This window comes from Oryzias latipes, chromosome 12 (assembly GCF_002234675.1).
Source record: "Oryzias latipes chromosome 12, ASM223467v1".
NCBI lineage: Eukaryota > Metazoa > Chordata > Actinopteri > Beloniformes > Adrianichthyidae > Oryzias > Oryzias latipes.
Window position 1 is genome coordinate 12978440 of NC_019870.2, and position 16016 is coordinate 12994455.

General features: G+C 41.0%; 2 protein-coding genes across 2 annotated transcripts; one reads left to right on the top strand and one right to left on the bottom strand.

The window, feature by feature from the left end:
* Positions 1-129: 129 nt before the first annotated feature.
* LOC101156994 (C-X-C chemokine receptor type 4-like) lies at positions 130-1467 on the bottom strand. Its single transcript, XM_004074905.2, has one exon. It carries the CDS (start codon positions 1395-1397, stop codon positions 318-320), a length of 1080 nt encoding a protein of 359 aa, XP_004074953.1. The 5' UTR covers positions 1398-1467; the 3' UTR covers positions 130-317.
* Positions 1468-2263: 796 nt separating this feature from the next.
* On the top strand, positions 2264-11579 carry LOC101157234 (probable palmitoyltransferase ZDHHC8). The gene is made up of 10 exons (XM_011481787.2): positions 2264-2477; positions 7950-8071; positions 8159-8316; positions 8468-8640; positions 8734-8836; positions 8918-9009; positions 9103-9232; positions 9337-9448; positions 9674-9786; positions 9889-11579. The coding sequence occupies exons 1-10, from the start codon at positions 2374-2376 to the stop codon at positions 11176-11178; spliced, it is 2397 nt and encodes a 798-aa protein (XP_011480089.1). The 5' UTR covers positions 2264-2373; the 3' UTR covers positions 11179-11579.
* The last annotated feature ends 4437 nt before the right edge of the window (positions 11580-16016 follow it).

The following is a 16016-nucleotide window of genomic DNA, read 5'->3' on the forward strand; positions in this document are numbered from 1 at the left end:
TAAATTTTTTTTCCAGACAAACTGATGAAAAACACAAAAGCTTTATTTTGTTTATTAAATATGATTGAACATGACAAGCAACAATTTTCCAGACTTTAACAGAAAATGTGAATCCTGTAATGAAATGACTGCTTGGATTAAACTTATTGAATTTAAAATAACAAATGAGAGATTTTAATTTAAAGGTTTATTGTTAACACTCTATTGTCAACATAAAAACATGAAAATATTACAGAAACATTTTCAGTAAATATTTTAGGTCAGAACTGCTGTCAATCCTATCAACCCCTATAGATTTTCATTCGTTTTTTTGAGCTTTATCTTTTGTGTGAGCAAGTTAGTTTTTTAACTCCATGAAGTAAAATGTATGGAATGATGCAGCTGTAGGAGGCTGTAATGTAGCCGGCCACCTCCAGTGTGGACTGTGAGGAGTGGACGGTGTTGGTGATGTGCAGAAGCAGATGGGTGAGCCAGCAGACCAGCACCACACTGCCAACAGCCACCACGCTCTTTGCCGCCCGGACTTGGGTGCTGGAGTTGGGATTGGCTTTTGATGGCTTTGAGTGATTGGCGGGAGCTCCAAGGCTGCAGTTTGAACCAGTTGTTTTGTTTTGGGAAGATGTTTGTGGGAGTGTCACAGAGGAAGTAACAGGCTCACTTTTATAGGTTCTGACTACTTTAAGACCTTTCAATGGACCCATAACTTGCTTTTTACTCTGAGAGCTTTTATCTTCTCTGATCATTTCTTTTGGAGATACAGATGTGTGGCCCCCTATACGCTTCTGGCTTTGGAGCAAAGTAACAACAATCTGAAAGCTGGCAACTATGATTCCGACAAGAGGAAAGACATTAGCCACAGTTAGAAAGATGATGTCAAAGGTCTGCTCGGCAAGGGCACTTGGAAAGGCATCCACACAGTATCTGTGGCTGCCATTAATCCCCTCCACAGAGGCCAAGAAGAAGTGATGTATGCTGAAGACTGCACAGACTGTCCAGCTCCCAGCCAGCAGAAAACCCACAAGACACAGGTTGTCCAGCTGCACCGGTGCGCCGCCTCGTTTCAGCGAGCCCACCAGCTTCTGGTGCCAAAAGGCGCTGATTAGGAAGGTCGAGAAGAGGCTGCTGGTTTCCGAGAAGTCGATGGAAAAGAGGAACACACAACAGAAGGTTTCCCCCAGAAACCAGTTGTCAGCAATGTCTGCCATGGTCTCAGGCAGGTTCACCACGTAGTTGGTGATCAGGTTTGAGACGGCCAAGTTGATGAAAAGAACTTCATTGGTCCGAATGGCAGATCTGTCCTTGGGCAGCGAAGCCACTGCAAGCCAGTTGTTTCCTAAGATCGATGCAAGAAACATCAATGCACTGATGACGGATGCAATCGGTTTGTTCAGTTCCATATTTCCAGTGATGCAAACCTTGCCACGGCTTGTGATGCATGACAGAGACCTTATGGGCGTTTATAAAGAGTGAAGGAGCCCAACCCATTATTGCTTCTAAGCATCTCGTCATATTGTTATCAAATGTTCTTTTCCAACATCCAAACACTTAAAAAAAATCACATTTCAAGGAAATAAAGTAAACCAAAAAAATATTATAAACATTAACTTGAGAATCAAAATTTTCTTTTATTTTGGGAATTAATCTGGTACAACTTTGTCTTGAAAGCTTCACACATTCCACAGAATCTGAACAAACAAAGATTTGATGTAGTTGATCATGAGGAATCTCTAGAGCAGTGAAATATTTACTCATTCAATCAATTCTTTTTTTTAATGCTAATATGGATTTATGGTCTTAATTTAACAGAAGAAAAGCAAAGTTTGTGAGACGCATTTTAATTTATTTAGCCAAATTGACATCTTTTTCAATGAATAAATAAAACTAAACAAGAAGTTTATTACATGCAAGTTTTGATTTGATTCTTTATCCTTAGAAATGCAACTATGAAGTAGATGCACGTGTTGCATACATTTTTAAACATGTCAAAATGAGGAAATAATTCGTGTTTTTGGTACTTTTGGAGATTAAAAAGTGGAATGGGAAAAGTCTGGGAAGGACTTCAAAAGGTTGGGGAAATGCGTCAAAAATCGAACAGGCTCAGACGATTCCAGCAGCAGCAGCAGCAGCAGCACCAGCACCAGCAGCAGCAGCAGCAGCAGCCTCCTCCTCCACGTCACGCCAGCATCTGCACGCAGACTTACGAGGGGGGTGGGGTGGAGGGATGCGGGGCCGAGTGCGCAACGGGACCACCGTCTCTGTTTTTCTCCAGTTTTCCACAATGCTTCTTCTTCCCCTCCACCACCAACGAGCCACGCGCGTCCTCGTTCGACGGAACCCGGCGGTCGCCTGCGCAATGAGGCTCTGATCGCCAGGATGCCCGCCAGCGGCGCCGACGCGCTCAAACCCAGCGCCTTCCTGCCGGTGTGCACGGCCACCTGCCTGCTGGTCGGGGCAACCTCCCTCTTCTTCGTCTTCACGTGAGTCCTTTAAAAAGAAAAGAAAAGAAAAAAAAGTGGGTGACGTTGGTTTGAATTTGCAACAGTTTTCTCATGGCCGTGGACATTCATGCACCCTGTACTACTCCATTCAGATGAATGATTTAAAACAAAAACGCAAAAAGCTGCAACTACCCTCTGACAGCCTAACAGAGTCCCACTTTTTTTAAATCTTATTTGTAGTTTTGTCAAGCTGGGCTTGCTCTGACTTGATCTTGAAAGCCGTCTTGGAAACAGTTGAAAGGGACTAATACTCTACCTGGTTGGCCATGAATGCCAGTCAGTGCACCCCATTAGTGGATAAGCCTCCTTATAACCAACATTTGCATGCAGATATGGAATATACTATCATAAATGCAGCAGGACATGAGGTAAAAGAACAAGAACAAAAATAAATAAATACAAACCACCAGAAAGGATTTGGAGAAGTTTTTGGTAGCATTCTTCAATCTTCACTTTTGGACAGATTGGCAAAAGAGTTGGATGCCTAAAAAATGAAGCCCCTAAAAGCATTTATATTCAATAAGTTTCAACATTTTTAGGATTTCAGAAATGATTTTTATTTCACTTTCTATAGTAGATCAATGGAATTAATGTACTTTTTATGTCAGGTTTGACAAAATAACAGTCAATGCAAGAAAAATGCACAATGTTGCTTAAAGTATCATTATGCTTTAATTAGTAAAGATGCAGTTTTTTTTCCCCAATTTGAAAATATTGATTGCTATTTTTTTATCAGTCCCAGAAAATCCAGTTTAAAGAATGACTCTCTGTTAGAGCATCTATGCAACATGTTTAAGCCTTTCATGTTAAGGCAAAGAGGAAACATGCCCTCTGATATGCACTGAGTGACAGCTCCCACCTCTTCACCACTGTGCTGGTCTACTGACCTCCGACCTCTGGAGCCGTATCTGTCCTACTTTCTGCTGTATTCCCCAGTTGTGCACTGTTTCCACTGGAATCTGACACCAGATTGAGGGAATGCGGATTAAGAACTTCCACTTGATGCCATGTGATTTCCCCATCTGGAAAAATTGAGTCTGGTACCTCTGATCTTTCAGCTGTTTGCAGAAACAGGAAGTTCATGCATGTTTTTATTTAGTATTTTTTCTGCTGAACAGGTTTGAATCCAGATATTTAGAAAGTGGGTCGTTATAAGAGCAAAAAAATAAGCATTCCTGATGTATCCAAGTTCTACAAAATGAAAATAATTGCCTGGTGACATGATAGATTTACGATAGATGAATGATTCTGAATGTCATGTTTAACCACAAAACATGTTATTAAAATGAATAGGCTGAATACCACATTCAATCTTTTAAAATATTGAGATGTTCTCTTTACATTTTTGCATGGCTTTGTATGAATGTTTGATTTAATTCTGCTAGGCTTTTTTTGTAAAACTTTACATTTATATCTCGGATTAACGACATTATGTCACAATATAAACACTTTAACTTGGATTTTCTGCCTCTCATCAAATAGATAAACCAAATACTAGTTATAAGTACATAGTTTTCTGTAATAAACAACAATTAGTCTTGTTAATTATATGTAGAATTTTGAAGTACACTAGAACTGCCTAAACTTGAAACCAGGAACAGCATGATCTATGAAGTCAGGTATCAATAATCAGCATTTACTGCAGAACTGTTTTACTGCTCTGTTCCAGCTAAAATTAAAAGTCCACCAAATGCTGCAGTTTTAGAACTTTCCTCCAAAGCTCAACGTGAATATTCATCTTCTGAATGTCTGCATTTGCATATTTCCAACCTTCAGTTCTTATTTCAAGTCCTTTAGAAATAAACCCTGCAGCAAAATTACATGCTCCACAAATATAAAAAGCCTTTCTTTTTTTTTTCTTTTTTTTTTTTGTTCGTGGGATAATATTCGTGTAATTACTGGTGTCAGCAGTTCTAGATAATCGAGGCGGATTTAGGAGCCAGAGAACAACCTTAAAATTTCACGAGGGCTCCTTTGTCTTCCTTTGCCTGATAAAATTCATCAGTTGGCAATTTCCTGCTTTTGTTTCTGGGAGTGTGAACGTCGTGGTGCATTGTAAAACTCATCAAGGTCAACAACAAGTTTAAAAAAGAAAAGAAGTTTCCCCAAACATCTAACTTCAAGACAAGCTTTCATGTTTGACCCCCTAAAGGGAAAAAAAAACAATTGTGATGTTTTGTGGAGCTGAAACAATAAAAAGCAGGATAGAAAATCTCCAAATTGCATCATTGAGATGTGGCTTAATACCTGTTATAGTTTGTTGTACGTCTAAAGCAGACTAACAACTAATATAACTTTAAAACCCTCATTAGCTAATGGTCAAAGCTGGGCCCACAAAGAACTACAAAACCCCTGAGCGAATTAAAATGTCCAGAGAAAGGCTGCAGTGCATGAGAATTATTACTTCAAGCTTCTTATATTGCAACAGAATTAACTGAGAAACTACACATTTGAGATAAAAAAAAATCTATAGTTAAAATGAGATTTTAACTTTATATTTTTATCATTTCTGGACTTTGGCTATGTAGTTCTGCTATGTATGTCTTGTATTTGAATTTTCTTGCATCACTGGATGATAAGCTTCAGAAATAATATGCATATGAAACTTTTTTTTGCAATCTCCTTTAGTTCTGGAGTGACTATAGATGACATTTATACCCTTTAATGTAGTGCCATATTTCTCAAAAGGAGTTCTGAACTTCCAGCTTTTCTGTCTGATTGTCTGACGTGACTCGGGTGCTTCGTGCTGCTGACCCACTGTAAAGATGAGGGCAGTGTGCAGATTGCGGAACAGCTTACTGTTCAGCGTGATTTATTAGAGCTCGGTCGGGGCTGTTTCATCGGGCGGGGCCCGCCTTGCCTTAATAAAGCCTTCTCTCTCTGCGGTGCAGATGGTCTCAAACAAATGATGGAAGCTGATCGTTGGTGTGCAGGAATCCCTGCTCTAATCTGGTTAGATAGTCTGGATAGAAGTTTGGGGAAAAAGATTCCGGTTTGATTTGTGCAAGTGGAAAGTGACTAAAGCTACGAGAAGAAGTTAAAAACAAAATTTGGAAATGCGTTATTTAATTATTATTTTTTTTAATCTTACAAAAAAATCTTTAATTTCCTTTAGCATTTCCTCAAAAGCTGGAGGATCTGCATTGAGAGAGCTTTTTTTTTGCCTCTGTATGATGATGTCAGGGGTGAATTGGTTTATCAGAATACATGGCAGGCTTTGACTGGACCCTGCCTGAGTTTGGATGAACCCACAATCCACAGGACTAAAAGAAACGGCCTGTAATCCAAAATTCATAATCTAGGGATTACTGGGTTTGCAGCTGGCATGGCATCAGCCGTCCTTCCTCTGAAGTGTAGTGGGGAACCCTTCCCCCCCACCACCTAAAAGCAGCCTCATGGTTGGAGCGCAATAAAGGATTCTGTTAATGCTTTCACTTTCACTTAGTGTTTTATGTTCATTAACTTAAATAAACCAAACAAATTAGTTTGAAAATGAGATTTTGTGGGGTTTTTGGGCGAAACATTAAAGACTGATGCCATCGTCTGCAGCATTCACTGAATTGCTGTGCAGTATATAGGTTAACTAAAGACTGATGGCTTAATCCAGTGTTTCTTTTTCTGTCTGTCTCCACTGTAACCTGATTAGACTACCCCTCTTTCTAATCTCACACCACCGAGATTCAACCATTTATTATAATTCAGCACACACACACATGAATGTATGAGCAGACCGAGAGCAGAAAAAAAGATATTTTTCATGATCAAGCTGTTATTCTGTATAACTGCTTTATCATGTGGAAGGTCACTTACTACACGTGTTGACATGTTCGTGTTTATACAGACGTTCTTGTTTTTTTTCTGGTACTTCAGTTCATTCACATAGTCTAGAAACACACAGTTATGCCATTCTCTGCCTCCACAGAGGCCAATAAGACCCTTTTTAAGGGTCAAACCTTTCACTTCCAAATTGAACCACGTTTAAAAAACAAATAGGAGCCAGAACAGTTCACCAAGTAGCCCCTAAGTGGCTTGTTACACAAGCATGCCAAGAAATAAGTGTGTCAAAAGTTACTCTTGTTACAAACACTCTTTCCACCTCAAGGGCTAGATTTGATGTAAATGTAATTTGTAAATGTTAATTGATAATTGTTTGTTTAAACGTAATCATTTTATATTATATTTTAGATGGGTGGATCACCAGGATAGAAACCACTCCAAATTGATCGACATTCGTAGTGACCTTTCTGAAAAACACTTGACCCCACATTGTTATAATTAACCCAAATGTAAATATTAGGCATCACAATTACAGTTAAATGGGGGCATGGCGCCCTGCGCCCGACTGGTGACCTTTCCAGGGTGTACACCGTCTTTCGCCCAACAGTAGCCGGGATAGACTCCGGCAACCCCAAAAGAGATATAACGGGCTAAGAAAATGGATCTAAGGGGACATGGCAGTTTGAAGGACTAGTGATGGTCAAACCTCCCACTCTGGAATAACTGGGTGTATTTTGTTGCCTTTTTTGTTCAGCTTTTTCACCCAGTTATGGAGTTGACCAGGGGCTTTGATGATTTTATATGAACCGCTGGTGGTACAATCATGGAAAAAATGAGGCATTTAGAAAAATGTTTCACCACAACATTATTGTACTTAGATTTGATCATTTGCCGGCATCCTTTGATAGTTACGTTCAGAAGAAAAGATCAAGTTTAGCTGGTTTGTTTTTGACTTTGTCTCCATTACTTATGTGACTGTTTGGCATTACTAAAGCAAAGCTAAAGTGCAAATTGCCTTTTGCTCTTAGGCTAATTGGCGTCAACCTGATTGGTGACAGACTGACTGGCTAAAGTGGGATTAGAAGACCAGGGATTTACAATCTGAAGGCACAAACAATTAACTAGTTAAAAACCTATTAAGGCTTCCAGCAACTGTGTCTCCTCCTCATCAAACCTCCCAGTGTAGTCATAGACAGCCCTTTTCTGTGTCACAGACCATTTACCCACCTTTTGCACTCATTTTACACAGTCCTGTTTAAGGTTTTTTACTAACTTCTAGGGCTTGATGAAAAACAGCTGTTGTATTGATTTATGATGAACAATAGCATTCAAACCTTACAGTTTAACGCAGATGGAGTGTCTTATTCCGCAGCAGGGTGCAGAAAGATTGCTGCACAAGAGTCCTCTTTGTTTAATCCCTTGTTTTCATCCTGGTGAACACAGGCTAATACATGCTTAGCTCCCACTGTGGACAATTACTTTTGTGATCCGCGGTTCCCATCAGAAACAAAAGGGAGGGCGATGACCCCTTAAAACCTTTACTTTAGCCTTGATTTGCACAATCCTAAAAGGGATTGATTCTTGTTTGGCTCCATAACTGTAGTTATGTCAGGAATTCTTTTTGTGAGCCAGAAACGGAATCGTTTCTCCTCTTTTTCTCCCGTATGTGTTCAGATGCCCGTGGCTGGCCGCGACGATCTGCCCCGCTGTGCCGCCATGCTGTGCCATCCTTTTCCTTTTTGTGCTCGCCAACTTCACCATGGCAACCTTCATGGATGCTGGTGTTCTCCCCGTGGGTTAGTAATCAAAGTGGCCATACTTTTTCCCTGCAGATAAAGTTCAGTTTTCTGTCCTCTCAGCATCTATCCTGTGTCGCCTTGCAGCCAGCGAGGATGAAGACAAGGACGATGGGTTCCGCGCTCCGCTGTACAAGAACGTGGACATAAAGGGCGTCCAAGTGCGGATGAAGTGGTGTGCGTCGTGCCATTTCTACAGACCTCCACGCTGCTCGCATTGCAGTGTTTGTGATCACTGTGTGGAGGTGAGGAGACTGACTGAGCGCTGGGAAAGCAATGCAATAGATGGAGGCAGGACTTTTATTTTGTTTGCCTCAGATGTTTGCATTGATGGGCTATTTGAAAACACACTTCTATATTTTGGGAAATTGAATTGCCTTTTCTGCTTCTTTCCAGGACTTTGACCATCACTGTCCCTGGGTGAACAACTGCATCGGGAGACGAAACTACCGCTACTTTTTTCTGTTTCTGCTGTCGCTTACCTTTCACATGGTGGCTGTTTTCACCTTTGGCCTCATTTACGTCCTGCACCACATGAATGATTTGTGGAAGCTGCATTTCACTGTCACGTATCCTTGACGTTAGACTTCACATTTTACTTCAAATTGCAGATTAAGTATTCTAACATGAAGACAACTTTCCTTATCTTCCATTATCTTAAGTGTGGTAGTGATCAGCATATCAGGCTTGTTTCTCCTCCCTGTTCTGGGTCTGACTGGATTCCACTTGTACTTAGTGTCAAGAGGTCGCACCACCAATGAACAAGTGATTGACCAAATTCCACCAAAGTTTTTGAATATTTTCTAGATGTTCAGAATTTCAGCGTGTTTCTGCATGCTTCTACAGGTAACTGGCAAGTTTCAAGGAGGAGTAAACCCTTTTACACAGGGTTGTTGTAACAACATGGAGTATCTGGTTTGCAGCCCAATTTCTCCAAAGTGAGAAACTTATTTGTCTTTATTTTACTGCTGCTTAATCTTTGGCATTGCAGCCAAATTTCTGACTCAGACTTTTCTGTCCTGCAAATCCAGATACATGGCGAGACCCTGCAAGAAAAAAATTGTCCACGTTCAGCCTCCGTTCCTGAGGCCGGAGCTCGACCAGCAGATGCCCATGAAAGTCGGGGACAACGGGCTGCACACTTTAGCTCTTGAAAATAAAGTATGCAGCTTCTGCATTTCATTTTTAGGACGGTGACCTCAGTTGACAAAGAGATGTGAAATGTGTCACTCGTGTCTCTTGTGTTTTCTTCTTTATCGTGCCAGCGACCCTCAGCTGGAGCTGTCGAGCTGTCAGACATCAAACAGATGAAAAATCCTCCGCCTCTGCCTCCTAAACCAGACCGGGGTCTGCTGAAAAGCCACGCAGCTGCAGATGGTACGACAGTCACTGCTAGCAATGACTTTTCTGTCTTAGATTGACAGTCTGATTAAAGCTTTAGAAAGTCTGACATTTTTACGAGAAATGTACATCTCCTTATATTGTATTTGCACAGTCTGGAATGCACAAATCTTTTCTTTGTTGTCGCTTCTAAGCACAGTTTGCAGATTTTTCCGTGTTTGCAGATGCCTGCAGTTAATCACAAGATGACCTCTTTTTCAGATGTGGGACATCACTCTAAATCCGTCATTCCCGTGTCTATTCCCACTGTGCCACAGCTGCGGCCGGTCTTGGAGGCCATATCCAGAGGGTCATCACCCATTCCTCCAGAGCAGGTAACCAGCAGGTTTTCCTTCTTTTTTCAATCACTACATGTAAAAATGAGGGTTTGATGTGCACGAAAGATGCTATTATCCTCTATTTTGTGTTTTTCTCAGTTGCTGAAGGCATCAGAGCAGCAAGCGAACATAAAAGGTCCTGACCTCTGCTCTGGGTTCAGAGAAAGCCCTGTAAGAGGGATCCATCAGGGCAGTGTGAGCGTCCAGCCTCCCCTCCAGCCTAACACGGTTTACAGCTCACTACCGCTCAACTCCCGTTCCCTCGCCCTCAAACACAGCTGTCGGTATGGCAGCAAATCCCAGCTGCCTGCCATGCAATCTGATGGCTGGAGGTCCAGCCCCCCCAGAGGAATCTTCACGTCTTCCACGGTTCTGGCCAATCAAAGCAGCAACGACAGCCCTCCATTTAATAACTTTATCAACCCAACAGAACCTCAGCTCATGTCCCAAAGAGGAGCCCCCTCAGTGAACTACCACTCTCACTTCATGATGTTGGGCTCAGATGGGTCTGTGCAGTGTCCACCCCCACATTCCTACAGCCCCGTGTTCATGGGTGTCACCAGACAATCACCACAGCCTCGAGATTCCTCGCCATCTTTAAAGGGTCTCACTTCAAGGGACCCGTCACCATCCCTCCAAGGTTATATGCAAAGAGAACCTTCACCTGGCTTTCAAGGGCTGATCACCAGAGACCTCAAATCCCAGAGCATTGCATCCCGGGATGTGCCCCCCCCTGGGGTGGCAATGAGAGATATGTCTACCCAAAGTCTTAGAGACAGCCTTCGGGATATGGTTTCACAAGACACGACTTTACCGAAGTCCGCGGCTGCACGCTATGACAACTTTTCCAAAACCATCATGGCATCCATCAACGAGAGGCGGGAGCTGGAGGAGCGAGAAAGGATGCTCCATCTCCAAGCCAGATCCCAGGCGCACTACTGCGCCGACGTAGGGATTTACGACATCCCCAGCAAGAGGAGTCTGGCGCCAGACAACGCTGGGCCTCCAGGCTCCCGCGGACCAACGCCCCCAGCTTACGGCTCCAGGGAGTTTCTGATGAGTACAGGCATTCTGACTTATGGCATGAGGACCTCCCCTCTTTCCAACTCCTCAACGCTGTCTTTGACACACGGTTCCAAAACCTCCAGCTCACCTCTGCAGAACTGTAGCAGCAGCAGTCTGCAAAACAAGGGGAAGTCTTCATCTCCCGCCTACTGTTCTTCCGAGAGACAAACCCAGGCTGTCCCCTCCTCCACGTCCACCTTACCTCGTTTAACGTCCACCAACTCCTCCGCCCCTCCTTACACCTCCTATGCCACTGCAAAGCGCTCCTCGCTGCCGTTCCCATCTGAAGGGAAGGAGTCTGTCACCTTGGGAGCCCTGAAATAAAACTTCCTCCATGTTTCTGATGGTGTGAATTAATCATCTATGCAGTGTTAGCCTCTGCTTTTGCAGCTCCAAAATCATGTGTAAACAAGAGGCCGTTTGGAGTTTTCCCATGTGGGAGGATGTGTGGAAAACAAATACAAAGTGAAGAATGAACTTGGTAACAAATATTCTTGCAAATTTAAGAAAGCAAATCTCAGGATATCAGTGCCTCCTCTTACAGACAGAGGGAGCACTTCAAATGTAGGAGAAGAGCTACCTTTGTGGAGATTACAGCTCACTATGACCAGGTTGTGTTTCAAACAATGTATTTCCTTTTCAGATTTGTGTCATGCAGACTAAAAACTTGTTTAGTAGGATTTTTGTAGTTCTTTATACGAAATAAACTTATTTTGCAATTTGGACTTCTGATTGGTCGTTTTAGTTTTGTTTGTTAAAGCCCCTAAAAGCAACTTTAAAAGGCTGGAATCTACGTTGCCAGATTATATTTTAATCATTTGTTTTGGAAACAAAATAAAAAAAAATCAAAAATCACGTTTTAGTAAACATGACTTTATTTTACTAAAAACATTCTGTTACCCCACTGTGGAATGTCTTCCCAGACTATGTATGTGACGCCCTCTAGTGAGCAGTTGTGGATGATGCTTCAGAGCTCAGCTGCCACTTTCAGCAGGCCATGCTGCAGTTTGTAAAAATCAGAGAACAGCATCACAACTCACACAACATCCATAGATGCTCTTGGATGAAAATAAAAATGCTCAAGTCAAAAAAAAAAAATCTAAAAAGTATAAACTTTAAATTCATATTTTTCATTTGAGATGTTACTTGACATAAACTGGTTGTTGACGAATCTAAAAGAAAAATAAAAGCATTAAGTTAATTTTAGAGACTTCAATATGTTGCTTTTAAAGCACTTATTTTGAAAAATATTTCATCACTAACATCCATAGAGGAATGAAAAAACAACTAAACTTTTGTTTTAGTTATTTCTTAGTTTAAGAACTTTTATTTTATGCACAGTTAAAATGCATTTAAAACAATGGGAGCTTGAACTGCTCTGCCTACATGTGACATTTCAAAATAAAAGAGTAATGAACAAACTGGTTTTGTGGACAACACATTGTTGCTTAGTAAGAATGAGATCAAATGGATTAAACATTAAACAATGGATTAAATGGAACTATAAAAACTAAACTTTCATGTATTAGTCTTGGACGTGATGACATATAATTATTGTACATTTTTGCATTACCAAATAACACAGTAAAATTTGACAAAAAGTTATTTTGTTAAGAATAAATTATTTAAAAAAGGTTTTTATTTAAACAGTGAAAGACTATGTCGAAACGTCTAACTGTTCCAAAAGCCCCACATGCATTAGTTTTGTGAAGCATCCTAAAATGTTTAAATGTTTCTAAAATGTTTCACTGTATATATTATTTTTCCTAGTCTCTGAACAACTGGGTGAAAAAGTGCCAGATGCAGCTCACTGTCAGAATGGTGCCTCATCACAAATCTACTCCAAAGTAAATATATAGGATGGTAAATTAGGTTGGCTTTTTTTTTGTCATGAAGTCAATCAAGTTAATGTGGCTGAGTAAGTGTAAGTTTTTATTATCGACCTCTGACCCTGAAGCTGGGACCAGCTCCAGCACTGCCAGTGGCTCTCAGGACCAAGTAAGCGAGGAGAAAGAAGTAAATCTGCAAGAAAAATTGTGATGTTTTTTGTAATGCAGTCTGTGATGAGAGCTGTTTTTGTTGTTTGTTTTTCCTACTTCAATCTTCAGACCTGTCATTGTGTGTTTATAAAAGTGAATCACAAAAGTGAGTGAGGGCACAAACTACTGGAAATAAAGGTTTGGATGTAAAGGCTGGGAGATCCAAACTTTTTTTCTTCAAACTTCCCTCAAATTTGAATGATTTTTTTTTTCAATTTTGAAGCTTTATTGTGTCTTCTAGACTTTGGTGCGGTTTTGTTGTGGTGTCAGGACTGTTGCATGTCTCTTACTCTTACAGTGTGGTTTAAGACTTGCTTTGTTCAGTACTTCCCTCCATATTGGTGACCTCTGCCTGGCTTTTTATTGACTGTGAACAGATTCCCCAGTACATCTCTGCTTTTTCAGCTGGAGGTAAAATGATAAAGAGACAAGAGAGATGCACAGCATTTATTTTTGTTGTCCAGGCAACAACACTAATTAAAAGAAAAAATAGTGATTTTGAAACATTGAGTGGCAATCGAAAATGCTATTTTAGCTGGGTCCTTTCTGTGTATTTTACAAGTTTTACACCTTTTTTTCTAGGTGTGAATGTGAGATTGGCAACCTGTCCAGGTGTGTACCCCGCCTTTGCTTAACAGTAGCTGGGATAGGCTCCAGCATCCCTGGGACCTTGAAAGAGATTTAGAAAATGGATGGATGCTGTCTAAGATAATTGCAATTTCATGTCCCCGCTTCATATTTGCAACTGTTGTTTAAGTAGCATCACAAACACAGAGAAGTCAGAAATCCCAGAAAAAGCAGACTCACAAAACCTGAATAAATGCAGTTTTAACAGTTCTCCAAATATTCTCCTATCAGCTCCACGGAAGTTCACAGTTGTGGTAGAGAAATAGGGAATAACCTTATGCATCACTATTGACACAGAAGTTTCAATGTAAGTGGGCTTTGCATATTAGAATACAGTAAAATAAATCCCATACATTTGTTCCTAGATTTAGAATTAGAAAAAACACAAATCTAAATGCAAACAAAATAAAAGCCCAGTTTTTGTCGAACTGGTTGCAGCTCTGTGTTGTTTATGTTGTTGTTGTGTGCATTACCTAGTCCCTGAAATGTCACTTTCTGTCAGGAATGCATTTATTTTCTCCTATAACTTTCAAAACATAGCCTTTGTCTGTTTTTCCAGTGTTGTCGTGCGCCGCTCCTCAGAGCCGCTCTGCATAATAATCTCATCATAACGTCTTGACACGAGATGGCTCCTCATCAGGCTCTAAGTCACACTCTTGTTCATCTGCTGCAGATTGGCCTACATTTGTGCACCTCTCCCAGACTCGTCCTTTCAGCTCATTGATATGCCTGATCATCAGAGGCATCGCTGAACTGGCTGGTTGTCATTTTCAGCTGCAGTGCCCCCGATGCATTCCATTTCCTCTGAGGGCTGACTCTCCGCTTCAATGAGCGCTCTCTGCTGTGGCACTTGACAAGGAGGATTTGGATTAATATCAAGCCTGGGTTGTGTGTTTATTTATTTATCTATTGCAATGTTTACCTCGCCAAAGTGGTGCTTTTAGGAACTGACTGCCGTGTCTGTTCTCGTACCACAATGAGCATCAGGTGCTTTTCATTTGTAGTCTGAAGGCAAACTCTCTCTGCCGGGATCCTTCCCAGGGAGCAGCAGGACTCCCCCCCCCCTCCCCCCCCCTCCGAAATTAACTTTCATCTGCACATATCCAGAATTAAATGTTACTTTGTGAATATGAAAATGAGCGCCAAATCGATGACCTTTTCTGATATTTTCACTCTGTTTCTGTGTGGCACTGCCATCTGACACATGCCAACACATGCTGGCATCAATCTCCTCATTTTAATTTTTTTTTCCTTCCTTCGTAGATGTTTTATCTCTGTATATAAAAGAATAAGCTTCAGCTGCACTTACCAGCCTAAACAAACAGTGGTGGGCAGTGTGAGGGTTTAATTAGGACAGAAATCTGCATGGACTGTGCCTCTGTGATGCAAAACCACAGGAAAAGGATGTGAAATGCCCTGCTGAGACCCAGACACTGTGTGGGCATTTTCTTGCAATTAATTCTGCACTATATTTCACCACAAAAAGAGCAGCACGTCCACTTCTCCGTGGGTGTTTGTCTGCATGTTCCCTCTATGCTCGTCCTGATGTGTACAGATAATGGAGACAATGATTACACTCATCTTTGACACATGGAAGACATGTACTCCCGCAAAGACAAGGAGCAACAAAAGTGCATCACACGTGCTCTGAAATGGAATGAGAGGCAGGAAAAGTGTCTGGCTGCTAAGCAGACAGGAATCATTACTGCTGAGAAACTGTCTGATGTGGGGGTTTTCTGGGGAGGGATGCTGGACAAAACAGGTAAAGAAAATAAATTCGACACAAAAAAAAAGTGCAAAAACTTTCTCTGGGATAATAAGTATCCGGGCGCACTGCAGGGGATTCTCTCATTAAAAGAAATGTACAGTTTCTGTACTTTTTATGAAATCGAAACCGTTTTGAACGTTTGCTGCAGATTTGTTTTTTTATTTTCTTATCGAACAAAAAAGTGGAGAGGATCCAGCAATGACATAAAGCTTCTGTATTCATTTAGCCTTTTTTCAAGTTTTGTACACCTAAATATTTAGCTGTTATAAACTGGATTCATTATTTTCATTGGATGTGTCTATTTCTCGCAATTCTGTAAAAATACAATTTGAATAAATGTAGGTGTAATAAATGTAATAAATGTAATAGCTTTAACTCTGAGATGTACAGTGGCCCAGAAGGGTCACAACACAACACATTAACTTACCACACAACAGTGTTGTGAGTTAATGTGTTGTGAGGTAAGTTATTGTGTTGTGAGTTAACACTGTTGTGTGGTAAGTTAATGTGTAGTGTCATGACCCTTCTGGGCCACCGTAGAGAGGACTACTTTGCAAACACACCTTATCTTAAGGCTTAGAAGCATGACGTATATTTGAAAAAATATTGTTCCTTCAAACATGTGGTAGTTTTTAATTTAACTAAAATATGTATGATCGAATTGTGATTTTTCATAATGAATTTTAAATTGCATCATGCATTTTCTAAATTCATGATCAAGTTGCAAT